General features: G+C 34.7%; 1 protein-coding gene across 1 annotated transcript; it reads right to left on the bottom strand.

The window, feature by feature from the left end:
• Nucleotides 1-17,493: 17,493 nt before the first annotated feature.
• Nucleotides 17,494-19,501, bottom strand: LOC145093678 (uncharacterized). Its single transcript, XM_079031892.1, has 5 exons — nucleotides 19,281-19,501; nucleotides 18,313-18,449; nucleotides 18,162-18,232; nucleotides 17,998-18,084; nucleotides 17,494-17,906 (listed from the first exon to the last, which is right to left on the bottom strand). Exons 2-5 carry the CDS (start codon nucleotides 18,431-18,433, stop codon nucleotides 17,604-17,606), a joined length of 582 nt encoding a protein of 193 aa, XP_078888018.1. The 5' UTR covers nucleotides 18,434-18,449; nucleotides 19,281-19,501; the 3' UTR covers nucleotides 17,494-17,603.
• Between the last annotated feature and the right edge of the window lie 1,393 nt (nucleotides 19,502-20,894).

Raw genomic sequence — 20,894 nt, 5'->3', positions numbered from 1 at the left:
CCAGTACCCACAATCGACTCTCGACTATCAATAACAAACCATCAACAATCAATTTCGATTCCAAGTCATCCTCAATTTATCAAATGCGAATTGCTTCAACTGTTCGCATCGTTTTCTGATCATCAAATCGACTTCAATCATGGGAAATTATCAATTCACTAATCGAGTTCCCAAAACGACTTCACAGCCTTCGTTCTTTGACAATCTAACCATCGATTTTTGAATCCTAATCATCGGCTGTGAACTTCAAGTCTTTGATTCAAAAAAAACTTCCAATTTTCAGATCTTTCTTTATCGTCATTCACAGATTTGTTTCAAAACCTTATCATTCAAAATTCAATCCATCGAAAATAGTTTCGATTCCAACTCATCGTTTATCAAATGCGAATTTCTTCAACTACACATCATTTGATTTCGTTCCAAAGATTCAATTGCATCTCAATTTTGACTTTTGAATTTTGACTCTTCAATCGTATCAGTCAACAAACACAAATCGACAATTTTTCAAGAACAATTTCAGATTAAACACTCTATTCCAGTTGTTCTTCATCATTGTTCACAATATTCTTGACCAATTTCATCAAGAAAGAAAAAATCAATTTCCGATTTCTTCACGTTGACTTGATCATAATCGATTATGCGATTGAACACAATATATAGAATCGATTCACAAGTTGAATTCAATAATCAAAACAAATCATTGATCGACATCGATCCAAAGAAAGAAGGAAAAAATTATCGAGAAATTGAGAAGAGCGTTCAAACGCAGTAGATTAAGAAGCAAGAACAGAAGCACGTCCAACCATTTGATGCATGTGACTAATTCAGGGATATGCTTGATAAACCATACGCTGGAATCGAATTTGGGCTCACACAAATAGCATGAACAGTACCGAATCAATGTAGACTCAAGATGTTTGGATCAAAGTTTTGGATTCGACTCTACAAATGAATCATGAACGGTAACAAGATTTGAAATATTTTGGGCTTGAAATTTCATCGGATGAACAATAAAAGAAATAAGTGTTTGGGCTTTATGAACAGTGAAAGTTTCGAACAATTGGATCAAAAATTGATGTTTAGTAAATCAAAATGAAAATTTTGATTTTAGTTTTGGTATTTGATCTAAAAAAAAATTATTGGATCATCAATGGGGTTGACACAAATTTGATCCAGCGAGACAAATCGATCAAAAATGAAAAACGTAAAGTACGAATCGAAATCATGTACATTTTGGAATCCATTTGAGAATTTGAGTTACCTTTTTGACGAATCGAGATCCATTTTCAACGAACGAATCAAATTTGGAAGATCTTGGTTCTTTTGTCGGAATGAGAAAATCTCCAAATCGAACATTGTACCACCCACCATGCGAAATGTACAACTCGTTCTTCGTGTTCTTCGTGTTCTTCAACGATCCAAGAACATATTCAAAAGAACCACCAACACATTTGGGTTTGGACTTCAAATTCAATGCAACCTTTGGAGATTGTTGCTTTGGAACCCAAATTTGCATCACGGATTTTGGCTTCACAACATATGATGATTTTTGTGAGTAAACCCGCTTATTCTTCCGATTCATCTTCTTCTTCTTTTTCTTTCTCATCTTTTTGCATCTTGAAGACTTGACTTCATGAACAAACTCACTTTCAACAACACGAACATTTTGAGTTTGAATCAAATCTTTTGGAGTTTGATTTTTGTGAATTTCTTGAACCACCGGCTTCCGATAAGGAGTCATTCCTTCAAACGAATCACAAGAACACAAAATATCATTGGTTTGAACTCCAATTGAGCAAAAAACTTTTTCATCTTGAGAATCAACTTGAACTCCTTTTTCTTGAACATCAAGAACATCACATTGAACTCCATTGTCAAGAACTTCAACAAACTTAAGAGCATGAAGATCATTTGGGTCTTCAATAAGAGAAACATATTTCTTATTGAACAAATCTCTTTCTTCTCCTTCCTTTTGATTTCTACTACGAACTAATATGGACAAGGCAATTTTATTCAACCATGCAATCTTACAAATTGGTTGAAATACCAAGCTTCCATGATCATCCTTCAAACCTCCATAAGAAACCAAATTACCCCATGAAATCAATTTGCTTAACAACAACCCATAAAATTGATCTTCATTGACTTTGTATTTCACATCTTTAACGATCACAATCCAAGAATCATATGGCAAACCCACCATGATCACAAAAACTTGAAGAATTCTAGAGAGAGAAAGTGATTTTGAATGGGTTTTCTAGTAAGAGAAAGTGATACAAACAAGTATTCTAGAGAGAGAAAGTCGAATTATGGATCAAATCAAGGAAAAACTTCAACTTCTAGAATACACAACACTCTCTAATCACGAAGATCCATGATAAAAAAAAATGAATCACTAAATCAAAATAGCCATCAAGGATCAATTCTTGATGAAGTCAAGAACACCCGCTCTGATACCAATTATAGTGGTGTTGAATATGATGGCATGTGCGGAATTAGAAAGATCTAGTAATTCATCATACAAATTCAAGAACACATGGAGTAAATAAATCTTTGTAAGCTCTTATTAGATCTAGAAAGATTATACAAATAGGTTTGTATACAATTTCTCTCTCTAGTCTAACACTCCAAAATGGACTCTTTCATTCTTACATAATGGGAGTCACTCACTTCCTATTTATAAGAAAAGACTCAACCCATTTACACATACAAAGAGGAAAGCCTAAAACACTACATCCAAGCATGACTTTGCACCCTAATAAAAATTAATAATTCCTTGACAATTCGTTCTTAAGTTGATTTCCTGTTTATCAAGGTAGTAGATCATCAGCTTTTCTAGTGTGTTGATGCAAACATTAATTTTAGCATCAATTGTGGATTGGGTTGTTGAAATTTTGCCACTTGCATATGCACAAATTCTTTCTAAACTTCTCGGATCTGCCATGCTCTCTTTCCATTTGACTATTCCTCCCCATCCTTCCATGCATCCATCTGTTCCACGATGATGTAAGCATTTTCTGGTGGAATTTCAAGGCCCGAAATGTTTTGAACATGCCCTTTGATTTTTCTGATTAGCTTATAATCAGAAGTCTTCAGTCTTTTGTCTCCATGAGCATTTGTCTTTTCATATAGTGGCCTCAGGAGTATCCCAAGCTTTGGGATATGATTTCGAGCATAACTAAGGATTCCAAAGAATGACCTTAATCCTTTCTTGGTATTCAGATCCTCTTCAATGAAGTTTATGATCTTTTTTATGATGTGTGGTTGCAATTTTATAGTTCATTCTCCTATTACTGCTCCCAGGAAATCTATTTTTGGGACTACTATCTTCATCTTTGTTGGAGATAAGACCAAACCATTTTCCTCACAAATATGTTCCAAATGCTTAGCATGGTCCTTTTAATTTTTTGAGCAAACCAGTATGTCATCAATGTATATTGCGATGAATGATTATGTTCCCTTGAAGCATTTATCTATTTTTCTTTGGAATACTGTTGGAGCATTTTTAACCCAAATGACATAACCAGCCATTCATAGAGTCCTCCTAGCACTAAGAATGCAGTCCAAGGGATTGATTCTTCCTCCATAGCAACTTGATGGAATCCTGATTTGAGATCAAACTTTGAGAATAGTTTTGCACCTCTTACTTTCTTGATAATTGTGTTAATTCCTGGTAAGGAATATTGATGCTTGTATGTATTATCATTCAAGGACTTATAATTAAAAACCATCCTTTCTTTTCCTTTGATTTATTTTCTAGTTGCAGGATCAATTGTTGTTCCTGAATTAACGATCATTGCCATAGTTCTATGCCAACTCTTACTTGGGCAAATGGCACCTATCTTGAGAAGGCTACCAACATGTTTCTTGAAAGAGTTTTCCATTGCTGGAGTCACATGCTTTAGTGGTCGAGCTTCCATTGTAATATCTAGATTTATGATATCTAGTTCAAAAAGTTCACCATTCTTTTTTTTAATGATTTAAGGGTTCTTCTCTGATGTACCCTTGATGTTTCAACCTTTCTATGACAGGTTTAAATTGCTCTAACAATTCCTTGCTTCCTTCCTGGTTGAAATAAATGGATTCATTTATTTCAAGGAAGTCTTCCTCGCTAATTCCTAACTCAACAATTTCTTTTTGACTTGAGGTCTTGATTTTGCTAAACTTTTTGTAAATGGTTATTTCATCTCCTTCTATTCGAATTCCTCCTTTCATCGACCTCGGGAAGTTGGCCCCTTTTAGCATTTTGATACCATTTCTGTCCTTCATATCAAATGCATGGATAAGAGGTACCTTGAATTTGTTTCCTTCAATTAGGAAGTAGCCCTGCTTTATCTTATGGGTAGCTTGTTGTCTTGAATTTAGGCCATTGAAGAAAACATCGTGATTTAGAGGTTCCATTGCTTCTTCTGGAATGACTTTCTTGTTTATACAACATGTTGATGCCCCTGTATCTATTATTGTGGTGGTTCCAATGCCCCTGTATCTACTATTCATCAAGAAAGTCTTGCTGATTTTGTCAATTTTCTCTTGTATGGCAAGAATCACTCTTCCACTTCCTTCATCGTCATTCCAATCACTTTGTCCTGCTGCTTCATTAAGAATCGTTACCCGTCCTGGGGTAGCTTCATCTTCTAAGAATTCATCTCCCCAGCCAGTTGCTGCAATCTCTTCTATCGGGGTTGGCTTATTGGTACATCATATCTGACATAATAGTCCCATTTTCCAGATGGTTCACTGAGTGTTGACCATTTTTCCAATGGCTTTTGTTTTGATCGTTTTAGTTTGTTTGACTGCTTAGCATTGTTTAATGATTCATCTTATAGGATTCTTGCTTCATTTAAGCAATCTTCATAGAAACATATGTCACAAGGGATATGTTTTGTCTGTGGGGCTTGTAAACAGATTCCTATGAAATGTTCTTCATCTTCATCTAAGTGATCATTACCCATTATTTATCGATCATTATTTTCAACTGAGTACCTTGCAGTTTGGGGTGCTCTACGATATCTTTCGAATTGAAGTCTTAATGATCTATTGAGCCTTTTGTTTATTGCTACTCTTGATGGGGCACATACCGTAGATTGTTCAGAAAGTTTTAGATTCCAGCTCATACCTTCGAGTTATTCTACACTCCTTCTTTCACCAGGTATTACTGTGATGCCAATTGTTGTGAGATGGTCCACAACATTGTTTACGCTGTATTGGAAACCCATATAGCTGGTATTTGATAGCCTACCGATCATGGCCATTATGACTAGTAGATTACTTTCATCGCGTCGCCAACTATCATATCCATGAGTTTGTATAACAAATCTACATAGTTATGGAAATCATCTATACTTAGAACCATATCAGGAAACATGTAGACTAACTGCATTCCTGCAGAGAGATCTACCTCCATGGTTCCAATGATTTGCCGACTATCTTCCCACATGGTATCTCTTAGAACTACCAAAACATTCGTACCAGCACTTCTTCGATGTAATGTATGTAACCTTATCATGAATATCCCTGAATGGATATGTTGAAGACCTGAAGTCATTAAGCTTTGATAGCTTTGTTGGTTACATAAAGGAAGGTTGATTTGATTATCATTGATACATAGGATTCTCTATTCAGAGTAGTGTTTGTATACTCTGTGCCTTGTAGTAGTTCTATTGTTGGACTAAAGTACTTCTGCTGGGACAAGGTTTGCTCGCCTTTCTCTTGACATTTCTAGCTGCCTTTCTGGGTGCACAGCTGATTCTAGGGTTATGTTGTAATTGTTTCTTCCAAATACCCTTCTTGTTGCCCTAACTGCTTGATATCTACCTCTGATAATTGCTCGATAGCCACATATCTGATCTTCTTGGGTTGGAAGTTTTGTTGTCTACGTAGAACCTTTATTGAGGATACTAGGCCTTCTAGAACTCATTTCTTTGGTTCTTTTTCAAAAAGTTCTTTAAAGATTTTATTAGGATCTTCAAAGACGTATATCTTTCTGTCTATTCTTTTTACTGGGAGTTTACCACTAACAGAGAGATTATCAAGTCTTTTAGTCAAACTTGATATTGAGTCTTCCAGGTCAACTGGTTGAACTTCCTTTTCTATCACAATATGAACTGATTTCTTGAGCTTATCAATCTTTTCCTCAAGTTCAATTAACTTCTGACTTTGCTTGATGGCTAAATAAAGTAAAGTGTTATTTTGTTTTATAACAACATCCACTTGTATAGCCAAACATCCTTTGTAATCAGATGTTTTTGCAAAACCAACTGTTGGTGATTCAAGATCTTTTGTAGCTTGTATGGCTTCTTGATATTCAGTAGTTGTTCTTTGATTGGCAAGAATCATCCGGTGATGAGCTTCTTGACCTCATGAAGAAGGTGTTCAACCTTCTGTATTTTCTGATTTAAGTCTTCTCTTAGTCCAAGGGCCTCCTTTTTGACTAACTTTGGTTGTGCAACGATTTCCTGAACAAGGTTCAAGACTTCTCTTTTAGTGAGTGGGTTAAACTGTTGGATCTCAGTTGAGATCTGTTGAAGGCTTTTTCTGGTTTCACTCTGTGTTTTTCTTAGTAATTCCTCACAAGATTCAAGCTTCTCTTGACAACTTTGGACCCTTGACTCAAAACCTTCTTCTTTGTCAGAAATATTTTTAAAATTTTTAAGTGCTACTTTCAAAAATAGGTTTATACGATTATAAACACAAGCTAAGTTATTAGCTAAATCTGTTGTTGTAGGTTTAGGATTATCTTTGCTAAAGACGATATATTCATGATCTATAGTTTGTGAATTATCGTACCAATATTGTATTTCTTGATCCAAGCGCTCGGAAATGTTCTTTGGCGAGAGCTCTCTCCAAAGAATTAAGGGATTTATCTCTTTGTTTTGCCATACCAATTCCTGGTTATTATAAAAATGATAGGAAGAAATATGGAATGAGAAAATCAAGGACATACAAAGGAAAACCACACAATTCTCATGTGAAGCCATTCAAGAGAAAATAGAAAGATGATAGAGGACGAGTAAAGAAGTGTAAATACTTTATTTATGGAAAGGAAGGACACTTTGCAAAAGATTGCAGAAGTAAGCAAGGAAATATCGCAAGATCAACTGTTTATCAAGAATTAGATCTTGACGACAAGTGGGACATTGTCTCAGCAGACTTTGATGATAGCAGCGTATACAACATATCAGAAGGAGAAGGTGATGTTCATCAAAACATTAGAGTTTTGGTCCAACACACTCCTTTTGAAGAATCAGGCCTCATGGCGATAAAAGAAATTTATGAAAGTGATGATGAACAAAGCACAAAAGAAGGTTGTGATAGTCATCATGCCTTCATGTTTCACCTTGGACCACCAACAAAAATAGCAGTCGTGGTCCAATCATCAGGATCGTGGAAGCCAGACAAAGAAATACCAACCCAAAGCAAAGGCTGTGAACATGATTGAAAGAAAACACGGTTACAAATTATACAGTCTGCTATTACTGTGGAATTTTAACTACAGACATGTCAAGGCTTAATTATCCCAAGTGCCAACTAAAAACATGTGCTCTCTGTTCAAGAAACTATCTTGGAAAAATAGTGAATGTTAAAGGAAAGCAATCACATAAACCAGAGGAAGAGGAAAGGAACTTCAACAGTAATGAAGTAAAGCTTCTTAAAGAACTTTTAAAAGAAAAGACACAACAAGTGCAACAGATGATCAGGGATCAAGCCAAAGAATACTATGAAAACAAAGTCGTTATGGAAAAGAAGGAGGAATTATGCAAACAAAGGAAGGCTTGCTCATAAGGGACCTTACAGATGCCCTCAAAATCATTGATCAGCTCAGAACTGAAAAGGAAAGGCTTGAAGAACAGAAGAATGAAGAAATAAGAAAACTTAAGGCACAAGTGCAAAACATAAAAGAAGCAGAAACTCAGTTCTCCAGTGAAGAGTTTCAGCCACCAGGAAGTCCTCAGATAACAAGACCCTTCATGGAAGCAAAAGTATATTATTCTAGAAACACTAGTACAACTCCAAAAGTTAAGAAGGTCACCAATCAACTTTACAATGTGAAGGTTGAGTTTGAAATTCCTAATTGCCTAATGTTTGGAACCACCACAATAATAGATACAGGGGCATCAACATGTTGTATAAACAAAAAAGTCATTCCAAAGAAGTAATGGAACCTCTAAATCACAATGTTTTCTTCACTAGCCTAAATTCAAGACAACAAGCTACCTATAAGATAAAGCAGGGCTACTTCCTAATTATAAGAAACAAATTCAAGGTACCTCTTATCTATGCATTTGATATGAAGGACAACAATGGTATCGAAATAATAATATGATCCAACTTCCTGAGGTCAATGAAAGGAGGAATTCGAATAAAAGGAGATGAAATAACCATTTACAAAAAGGATACCAAAATCATGACCTCAATTCAAAAAGAAATTATAGAAATTGTTGAGTTGGGAATTAGCGAGGAAGACTTCCTTGTGTAACACTAGTCAAAAGTAGGTCAATAACAATCACATGTGATTATACCAATCATGCAATGTGATTTTGTTAAACTAGTAATGTAGTAAACTCACTATGTATTTCATGATAATTCTAATATAAATATGAACTTTCATACATACTTTATAACTTAAATCAAAGTATACGTCCATACGATTCCAAAAATATAGAGAACGTCTAAATCTGACTTCGCGTGAAGAAGTTATGATAAAGCGAACACTATAAAAACTTTATAAAAATAGGAATTTAAAATAGGCTTAGAATTAGCTATTGTAATCTATTAGAGAGTTTTAGTACTCGTAATTACCTATGCGTGCATATAAAGAACGTCAAAAACGGAGTTCGTATGCAAAAGTTATGGCCTTCCGAAGATGTCGCTGTCAGAAAATCCTAATTTGACTGAACTCACAAGGTGAGCATAAAAAATCATGACGTGAGGAATCAAACCGCCATATTTCCGATCTAGAAGGTGTGACGAGGCTACGACGGGATAAGATCTAAACTCAGGACGTGAACAAGGCATTTTTCACGTCGTGAGGGCTCATTTTGCCACCTTCGGAAGCTAGAAGACGGATGGCAAGTCTACGAAGAGATAAGATCCAAACTCACGACGTGAAAAATGAGTTTTTCACGTCGTGAGGGCCAAAAATCTTACTATAAATAGCAAGATCGACCCCAACCATTCTTACACCTGAACTTCTTTCTCCTCTCTCCCTTGCTGAAGCCTTCTTGCATCCCGAGCCCCGACGACCTCGTACGCTGACCGTTTCTGCTTAGATTACATAAAATCACGTTACTAAGGTGAGTTTCACGGCCCCACTTTCTAATATTTCGGGGGAAAACACATGCTAAATATTATATAAATTATTATTATGTCTATATGATAGTATATTAGTATCAACGTAAATAGTTATAATAACTAGGATATAGTTATTTCGTATCTGAAAGTATACAACTATCGTAAAGTTGTTAGCATGTTATTGTTATAGTAGTATACTAATGTAGATCTTGAGTTATACTTAGGATTCTATATATATGTTGTGTGCGATATAGTTCTAGAGTTATACCAGGAAGTTCTATATGTTAATAGATAAGTATGCTGTAATTATTAGTTTTATGTCAAGATAAAACCAAGTATGCTATATGTTGTTGTTTTTGGTTTTATGTCAAGATAAAACTTGGTTTTAATTCTAATTATAGCTGTTGTACTACCTAAGTATTATAAATATTAGGAGTAATGTTAAAAGCATAGTCTAATAACTTAGGGTTTTAGACACGAATATGATTTTACTACTAGAACTAACGGAACTCGATAAGTCTACATGAGCTATTGTATTCATCAACTAAGATTGGAAATCTTAGGGAAAATCCTCTGACCTGTAACCGTTAATCCCGTGTGAGCGAGGAAGTCGTGTATGAATAAGATACGGGTTGACATCCCCACTCGTGGTTGCTAGCTACAACAAAACCATGTGCGAGTGACGAACTGTCCTTTTGTTTGTTTATTGTTCCGACGTTGATGAAGCATGTGGAACCTATCTCAAGATGCGGAACTTGTAGCATCAAGCAGAGGTTTGAAACTAGTCACATAGCCGCGATTACGGACTCATGGTAGCAAATTGTTAGAAGCATTATACTTTGCCGTTATACAAGTATTAATGTTAAGTATAATTTTCCCAAACACTTATACTCTAGGTAAAAGAAATTGGTAGGTATACTACTTGTATACTAAGTAGATAAATATACCTAACATACCTACTCGTATAGATATACGTAGCGGTTTTACTTGTATAGAATTGAAATAAGATTTATACGTAACAACTTTCATTTGTATGGAATTACAAACACTTATATTCATAGTATATGAGACTTATAGGTAAACTACTTATTTGTTAAGTAAACTTTTATACCTAGGATATATATGCTAAACGTTGGAGAGTCAAAATGATACTTTCAAAACTATACTTTTGAACTTGGAAAATGTATTATTTTTATATGGAGTCAAAACCTGTGGACTCACCAACTTTATGTTGACGTATTTTAAAATGCATGTGTTTTCAGGAAGTTGATAACTATGATACAAGAAATGACGTTACACCGCCCGGTGTTTCCGCCGACGGCCGGGGTATGACAGATTGGTATCAGAGCTATTAACTATAGTGAATTAGTACTTTCTTAGGAAAGCACGACTATAGTTTAGGGATTAATCTGTTAGGTTTAGGTATATCCTTATCCTACAATATAAAGTATTATTAATTATACTACTAAAGGACTACTTACGGGAGCGGTGTCAAGGATAGACATGTCGATTTGGGTTGCTGGATTTCAGAACGGCTATATGCTAAAATGATCCTGCCCACCAACTGTCCTGACTGGCCGGTGCCTTATCAGCTAGACCTGAAGTAACGAACAATAATTAAAATAGCATGAATACAACAAATAACAAATATAGAGTCATATATGAAGACTCAGACCTGCGATGAGAATACACCTAAATACCAGGAATGTTTTTGATCTCAAGGATTTAGATCAAATATTCCAACTAAAGTTCATATGTATCTTAACACAACTAGATGTAGGTGTACAACTATATTTTATTTTGATCAGATCATATGAACTATTTAAATTGGGAGTAATATTTGATAGACTAAACACTTGGTGATCCAAAATGTATAGGAACTAAACAAAATGCCTAGAAGAAGTAGCGCTCGTCTAAACCTGAACCAACGACCAGAACCAGAACAACAACAACTGCAACCACCACCACCAGAAACAAACCTTCCAATAAGTTTAGTAGAACTTGAAGAAATTATAGCTCAGAGAATCGTTGCAGCTCTTGCTAATGTCACAAGATGAGGAGTTAGAAATGAAGGCAATGTAAGGACCGCCAGAATGTGTACCTACAAGGATTTTATGAATTGCAAACCTAAGAGCTTCCATGGAACGGAAGGGGTCGTTAGCTTGACCCAGTGGAATTAAAAGACAGAATCAATATTTCAAATAAGCTTCTGTCCTGACGAATGTAAGGTACGATTTGCTGCATGTACCTTCGTTGATGCAACACTTACATTGTGGAACAGCCATGTGAATACAACGGGTATTGATGCCACCAATTCCATGCAATGGGAAGAGCTGAAGAGGATGCTAGTAGAGGAGTATTGTCCCAAGGAGGAAATACATAAGTTGGAACAAGAACTGTGGAACCTAACAATGAAGGGTTCCGAGATAAATGCTTATACTGCTAGATTCAATGATCTTGTGGTGATGTGCCCGACACTTGTAACCCCATAGTACAAGAAGATCTAGCGATATATATGGGGTCTAGCATCGCAAATCAAAGGAATGGTAATCGCATCGAAGCCTACAACATATGACAGTGCAAAACGTATAGCTCATTAGCTAACCACCACAGAAATCCAAGTGGGATTTATAGCTGAGTCTCTCGAATCTAGAACGAACAAGCGCAAATATAATGGGAAGAATCTCATACAATCATATGAGGAAATACAAGATGTGGCAACTAATGATGCAGCCACAATAGCAATACCCACACAACCTCAACGGTATGAAGGAAAACTCCCAAAATGCACTCAGTGTAGCCGTCACCATCTAGGTAACTGCTTTATATGCACTCACTGCAAGAAAAAGGGACACACCGCCAATTTCTGCAGGAGCAAAGCACTTACAATAGAAAATCAAGGAACAAACACTGGAACAGGCTATAATGGAGGAAGAGCGTGTTTTGAGTGTGGTGAAATTGGACATATCAAGAAGGAATGTCCAAAGTTAAGGAGTCAAGGAAGTTAGGCCGTGACAGGGCATTCGTAACAGGAAGCAGAGAATCTATCTAGGATCCGACAGTGGAATCTAGTACAAGATAAATTTCGGGACTATATTTTATCAACGAGGGGGGGGGGAGAGAATGTAACACTAGTCAAAAGTAGGTCAATAACAATCACATGTGATTATACCAATCATGCAATGTGATTTTGTTAAACTAGTAATGTAGTAAACTCACTATGTATTTCATGATAATTCTAATATAAATATGAACTTTCATACATACTTTATAACTTAAATCAAAGTATACGTCCATACGATTCCAAAAATATAGAGAACGTCTAAATCTGACTTCGCGTGAAGAAGTTATGATAAAGCGAACACTATAAAAACTTTATAAAAATAGGAATTTAAAATAGGATTAGAATTAGTTATTGTAATCTATTAGAGAGTTTTAGTAATCGTAATTACCTATGCGTGCATATAAAGAACGTCAAAAACGGAGTTTGTATGCAAAAGTTATGGCCTTCCGAAGATGTCGCTGTCAGAAAATCCTAATTTGACTGAACTCACAAGGTGAGCATAAAAACTCACGACGTGAGGAGTCAAACCGCCATATTTCAGATCTAGAAGGTGTGACGAGGCTACGACGGGATAAGATCCAAACTCACAACGTGAACAAGGCATTTTTCACGTCGTGAGGGCTCATTTTGCCACCTTCGGAAGCTAGAAGACGGATGACAAGTCTACGAAGAGATAAGATCCAAACTCACGACGTGAACAATGAGTTTTTCACCTCGTGAGGGCCAAAAATCTTACTATAAATAGCAAGATCGACCCTAGCCATTCTTACACCTGAACTTCTTTCTCCTCTCTCCCTTGCTGAAGCCCTATTGCATCCCGAGCCCCGACGACCTCGTACGCTGACTGTTTCTGCTTAGATTACATAAAATCACGTTACTAAGGTGAGTTTCACGGCCCCACTTTCTAATATTTCGGGGGAAAACGCATGCTAAATATTATATATACGTTATTATTATGTCTATATGATAGTATATTAGTATTAACGTAGATAGTTATAATAACCAGGATATAGTTATTTCGTATCTGAAAGTATACAACTATCGTAAAGTTGTTAGCATGTTATTGTTATAGTAGTATACTAATGTAGATCTTGAGTTATACTTAGGGTTCTATATATATGTTGTATGTGATATAGTTTCAAAGTTATACTCGGAAGTTCTATATGTTAATTGATAAGTATGCTGTAATTATTAGTTTTATGTCAAGATAAAACCAAGTATGCTATATGTTGTTGTTTTTGGTTTTATGTCAAGATAAAACTTGGTTTTAATTCTAATTATAGCTGTTGTACTACCTAAGTATTATAAATATTAGGAGTAATGTTAAAAGCATAGTCTAATAACTTAGGGTTTTAGACACGAATATGATTTTACTACTAGAACTAACGGAACTCGACAAGTCTACATGAGCTATTGTATTCATCAACTAAGATTGGAAATCTTAGGGAAAATCCTCTGACCTGTAACCGTTAATCCCGTGTGAGCGAGGAAGTCGTGTATGAATAAGATACGGGTTGACATCCCTACTCGTGGTTGCTAGCTACAACAAAACCGTGTGCGAGTGACGAACTGTACTTTTGTTTGTTTATTGTTCCGACGTTGATGAAGCGTGTGGAACCTATCTCAAGATGCGAAACTTGTAGCATCAAGCAGAGGTTTGAAACTAGTCACTTAGCCACAGTTACGGACTAATGGTAGCAAATTGTTAGAAGCATTATACTTTGTCGTTATACAAGTATTAATGTTAAGTATAAGTTTCCCAAACACTTATACTCTAGGTACAAGAAACTGGTAGGTATACTACTTGTATACTAAGTAGATAATTATACCTAACATACATACTCGTATAGAATTGAAATAGATTTGTACATAGTGGTTTTACTCGTATAGAATTGAAATAAGATTTATACGTAACAAATTTCGTTTGCATGGAATTACAAACACTTATATTCATAGTATATGAGACTTATAGGTAAACTACTTATTTGTTAAGTAAACTTTTATACCGAGGATATATATGCTAAATGTTGGAGAGTCAAAATGATACTTTCAAAACTATACTTTTGAACTTGGAAAATGTATTATTTTTATATGGAGTCAAAACCTGTGGACTCACCAACTTTATGTTGACGTATTTTAAAATACATGTGTTTTCAGGAAGTTGATAACTATGATACGAGAAATGACGTTACACTGCCCGATGTTTCCATCGAAAGTTGGGGTGTGACACCTTGAAATAAATGAATCCATTTATTTCAACCAAGAAGGAAGCAAGGAATTGTTAGAGAAATTTAAACCTATCATAGAAAGGTTGAAACATCAAGGGTACATCGGAGAAGAACCCTTAAAGCATTGGAAAAAGAATGGTGAACTTTGTAAACTAGATATCATCGATCTAGATATTACAATGAAAGATTGACCATTAAAACACCTGACTCCAACAATGAAAAATTCTTTTAAGAAGCATGTTGGCAGCCTTCTCAAGATAGGTGTCATTCGCCCAAGTAAGAGCTGGCACAGAACTATGGCAATGATCGTTAATTCAGGAACACCAATTGATCCTGCAACTAGAAAAGAAATCAAAGGAAAAGAAAGGATGGTTTTTAATTATAAGTCCTTGAATGATAATATATACAAGGATCAATATTCCCTATCACGAATCAACACAATTATCAAGAAAGTAGGAGGTGCAAAAATATTCTCAAAGTTTGATCTCAAATCAGGATTCCATCAAGTTGCTATAGAGGAAGAATCAATCCCTTGGACTGCATTCTTAGTCCCAGGAGGACTCTATGAATGGCTGGTTATGTCATTTGGGTTACAAAATGCCCCAACAATATTCCAAAGAAAAATAAATAAATGCTTCAAGGGAACATAATCATTCATCGGAATATACATTGATGACATACTGGTTTTCTCAAAAAATTAAAAGGAGCATGCTAAGCATTTGGAACAAATTTGTGAGGAAAATGGTATGGTCTTATCTCCAACAAAGATGAAGACAGCAGTCCCAACAATAGATTTCCTGGGAGCAGTAATAGGAGAAGGAACTATAAAATTGCAACGACACATCATAAAAAAGATCGTAAACTTCAATGAAGAGGATCTGAAGACCAAAAAAGGATTAATGTCATTCTTAGGAATCCTTAATTATGCTCGAAATCATATCCCAAAGCTTGGGATACTCCTGAGGCCACTATATGAAAAGACAAATGCTCATGAAGACAAAAGATTGAAGACTTCTGATTATAAGCTAATCAGAAAAATCAAAGGGCATGTTCAAAACCTTCCGGACCTTGAAATTCCACCAGAAAATGCTTACATCATCGTGGAAACAGATGGATGCATGGAAGGATGGGGAGGAATAGTCAAATGGAAAAAGAGCATGGCAGATCCAAGAAGTGCAGAAAGAATTTGTGCATATGCAAATGGCAAAATTTCAACAACCCAATCCACAATTGATGATGAAATTAATGTTTGCATTAACACACTAGAAAAGCTGAAGATCTACTACCTTGACAAATAGGATGTCACCTTAAGAACGGATTGTCAAGGCATTATTAGTTTTTACAATAAGATTAATGGTAATAAATCCTCAAGAGTTAGGTGGATCAAGTTTGCAGACGCAGTCACAGGAATAGGCGTCAAAATTAACATTAAACATATAGAAGGGAAACATAACACCCTTGCAGATTCTCTCTCAAGACTTGTTAACCTTTGTTTTGCAGAATACACAGGAGAAATGAAATAGTTAGCAGTAGCAACTCTTTGCTCAGTGGAGGAAGTTCTACCATCCCCCTATGCCTTTTAGAATAATATGAAGATCACTTGCGAAGAAATCATGAAGATTTCCAACCACTTCCAAGAATCTTCACAAAGACTATCTTCACACCTGAAGAACCAGGAGCACTATACAAAAGTTACTAGATTAGAGTAAATCAAACACCAATCATAATGGATAAATCTAACGTATGGAGATCGGTTGCTCAAGACCTCAAAGTTTCAGCAGCAAAAGAAGTAGTCAGAGCCATGCCTACAAGCAATCATACAATGCAAAACCCAAATCTAGTTTGAAATGTCAACCAAAGACAACCACTGGTCTAACCACGGGGAATATGCCAGAATTCAAAACAAAGAAGCCAGAAGAATCCTCATCGAACTGGAAGCCCTTGCACAACGACCGGGACGTAACATCTGAAATGATGCAAACAATGACAAATCCAAAGAGTTACTACAATATGACGCAAAGGATGACGATTCAATTTTAATAGTGGACTCGGGATGGAATGATTATTGCCTACAAGCGTTAAAATTGAATCGTCCCGTTCCACTTTGTCCTGAAGCTCGAAGGGCCCGCATATGAAACAAAAGATGTCGACCATTAGTATGAATTATTATGTAAATTATTAGTATGAATTATCATGTAGGATCCATGTAATATAATCAAATAATGGTCCGAGAATAATCCCTAACATATGCTATGATTTATTCATTTATGTTTTGTCATATTCCATATGTCATTTCTTTGTGTTTCGCCTGTATAAAGACGTTTGTATCATTTGTAAAAAATCATTGGAAAACCCATTACCACCATCATTGTATAATCAAGCTTCCGTAATATTTTAATAAAAAGTGTGTGTTTTTGTAATACTTGTACTTTACAATTTTAATACTTGTACTTTAAAGTTTTAGTTTTTGAGCTTTGATACAAGATAAAAATTTCTGGCAGCATAATTTTCATCTATAGATCTTAAATATATCGTCTTTATCGGCTTTAGCAAAGATAGTCTTAAACCTGCAACAACAGATTTATCTAATAACTTAGCTTGTGTTTATAATCGTATAAACCTATTTTCAAAAGTAGCACTATATGAGTGTAGCATCTTTTGGCTAATAATAAAGTGTTTGCTTTTAAATAAAGATGCAAACGTTATCCACAATTATACTTTCTTGGACACATTTTATTTTGCCAATTTGATGCATAAAATCCATTGAAGGTTTGGATCAATTATATGTTCTTTGTACTTTGCCCTTCCTTTTTGGAATAATGTTTTCTAGTCCGCTCTTTCCATGTGACTTTTTGCCAAAACATATAACTTGATCCACTTATTTTTACCTTTTTACAACAATTCATTCCATATTGAATTGATCAACTTTTTTTACCATTTTTCACCTTTAACAATTTCCATAAGAAATACATTTTTTTTCTTAAATGTGTATCAAAACTTAAATACACAAATATTAGCACTTAATGATGGCCTTTCCGGCGACCACCTTTCTTTCCATGCTTCTTTTTCCCACCACCACCACCACTACCCTTCTTATTACCACCGCCACCATCACCCAACCCAAGACCGCCAGACCCACGGCTGCCGGAAAAACCACGGTCCCTAGACGGTGCACCGGTTTTCAACAAATCTTTAACATCAAGGATTCCATTCCTGAATCGGCCAGCAGTTGACATCAATACCCTATCCTCCGGCTTACGTGATTCCGATTCCCGTTTGCTTCGATTTCCGCGTTTCCCTCCAACTTGTCCAAGTATCATATTCTATATAATAATAAAAAACAGTTCCAACTTTAGTTATGACATAGAAGTTGTGTTTAAAAAAACATGTGGGAATTGTAAGAGAAATAAAAACCTCTTGTAACATCTTTTGATCCCTTTCTTTTTGTTTTTTCATTTGTACACGAGCTACACTTAGAGGCAATCTCTGCTTCTTGGGAGGCTGCAATGCAACAATTGTAAAATTTTCAAGAAAATTATCAATTGTTGTAAAAAAAATAAAAATACTATGAAACTCACCTTTCCACCAAGAGAAACTACTTTCTTGTTTTCTAAAGCCTTCTTTTCTTTCCATGTCATATGGGAGGGTCCTAAATTACAGGATAATTAAATTTGTTACATTATTTTCAATTGTATGAATCCACTTCACACCAAAAAATTCAATTATTACCCATATACTGAATATCTTTCAATATTGAATTTAGTTCCATCCTCTGGGACTTCATATCCATGAATGTAGTAGAAGTTGCTACCTCTTTGTTTTCTCGTTTCATCATCTTCCTCTTATCCATTCTTGTTGAGTTCAAACTGTGATGATAAAGTCACAGAAATTAAACACATTATACAGACAAACAGTAAACAGTTATCTTGTATTAAATCTTGCAGCACTACAATATGAAAATGAGTATGGAGTAATGAAGTAAATTAGAAAAGGAATTTTCCCTAATCATAGGCAATTTCTTTTGAGGTTTTCAAGGATCTGAATTTTATCAAATTTGATCATAACAATTTATAGCCATTGCTGTACACGAATATGAAATGGTTAACTAAGTTAAAGAAAGACGTTTTGCCTAATTTCAAGCAATTTCTTTTCAAGATAATGGGATCCCAGTTCAATTCTTATCATGGCATATACAGGGTATCATTGTCTTTTTGCAGCTGCAAATATAGCTCCTCAATGGTTAGATAGGGGTGAGCATGAGCCGGGTAACCCAACCCGGGTATTTTGGGTTTTAGATTCAGTTTCTAGGGTCGGTTGATCGGTTTCTGGGTTCAACCCATGGATTTACGGGTTTTAACACATTTTCCAATATAACCTCATTTCAGATTCAACTGATTCAAGTATAATCTCAGATTCATCAAATAATGTCCACAAACTACAAACTCAGATAGCAGATTAGAGACAAATTAAGCACTGTTTTAATCTGAAATTCATCACATTAAACTCATTTTCATATTAACAACAAACAGAAGGCAAACGAAAATAGATGGATTTGGAACTCTAAGCTAAAAGCATTAATCTCATATGCATCCAATTAACACCACAAATTGGTGAAATTGAAAACTCAGAATCATCAAATTAAACACAGATATCGAACTCTAAGCTGAAATGGGAAAAAGAAGTGTGTGTACACGTACTGAGAGGGGGAAGTCAAGAACTGCACGATGTTGGAAAGTGGAGCGGAGCCTGTCGAGATAAAAGGCAAAGCGCGAGATCGATTCACTTCAGTTCAGCGGTTCATCAACTGTTTATTGCTTAATCAAATCGGCTGTTAGTGTTCGCTGTAGCTGTAGTGTTTTGCTGAAGGCTGAGAGAGAGAAGCGAAGAAATGAAACGCTGCCTATAGGGTTTGGGAGAGTACCGGTCTTATTTTCAATTTCTACCTTTTATAATATTAATAATAAATAGTATTGGGCCGGTATGAGCCTGTTTTTAAAGTAACATAAACGGATTTTAGTGGTTTTTAATTTCGGAACCTTAATCAAGGTTTTTGTTGTTTTTGGTTTCGGTTTTTCAGTTTCGGTTAGAAAATACTTTTTTTTGTTATGGTATATTTAATACACACAAATAATATGCATTGATGTTTTTGCAACATTAAGGAGGCTAAACATTACAGACAAACAATAATTGAACTCCGAGATTATACACCCATATATAGTTATACAATAAACACAAAATTCCTTAGACGAACCCTCAAAGTCTTGAAGTAATCTCAATACAAAAACAAAATGGAAAAATGAGAACAAAATCAAACCTGAGATGGTGGGGTGACACTGATGATGGTGGGTGTCACCTGACAAAGTCAGGATCTTATTCGTCGTGTTGCACTATCGTTTGGCGGATGCTGGAGAAAGAATCAGAGATTGTCAGTAGAACACTCTACAAGCCCATTCTTAGGGTTTTGGTACAATATCAGTAAATCCAACGAACTTATTTACAAGTTTATAATATTTTTTATTATCTAAACTTTATCTAAAATATTTATAATTAAATATTTTCGTTTTCTATTTTTTATCTAAAAATGTTTGAAGTATAAAAACATCATTTTATCTACTTTTAACTTTTATATGATATAGTTTGTGATAATCTTCTTGGTATGATTAATTATTTTAGCACACGGTAGGTGAAAAAAAAGACTAGAGTGATTATAAACATTTAACTATTTTACTATTAGCTAACATATGTTTTTTTTTTCTTTGAAAAATTTATTTATTTATCAAAGAATATATTCAAAAATTGATATGGTTGTTGTCTTCAATTAAAAATAAAATTCGGACAATCAATTAATTGTGATGATTTTAAAAATATTAATTGAAATAGAACAAAAAAAATTCAATTTGATCGGTTTAATTGGTTTGGTTAAAAGTTAAATCCGAATAACATAAGACAAATTTTTTATTAATTCGATAATTTTTTTTTTTGATATTTTATTCAATAAAATTATTTAGTTTTATCAACTTTTGAATATATTCTTTAATAAATAGATAAACTTTTCAAAACAAAATTAACAAATATTAGTTAGCTAATAATTAAATAATTAAATGTTTATAATCACTTTAACCTTTCTTTTCACCTACAGAGTGCTAAAATAATTAACAACATGAAAAAAACATATATATCAAAAATTATATCATATAAAAATTAAAAGTAAATAATATAATATTTTTATACTTCAAACATTTTTAGATAAAAAATAAAAAACAAAAACATTTAGTTATATATTATAGTAATACTTTTGATAAAATTTAAAC

Source organism: Lactuca serriola, chromosome 3 (assembly GCF_051521515.1).
Source record: "Lactuca serriola cultivar US96UC23 chromosome 3, Lser_US96UC23_V15, whole genome shotgun sequence".
NCBI lineage: Eukaryota > Viridiplantae > Streptophyta > Magnoliopsida > Asterales > Asteraceae > Lactuca > Lactuca serriola.
This window is presented reverse-complemented; position numbering and strand designations above follow the sequence as displayed.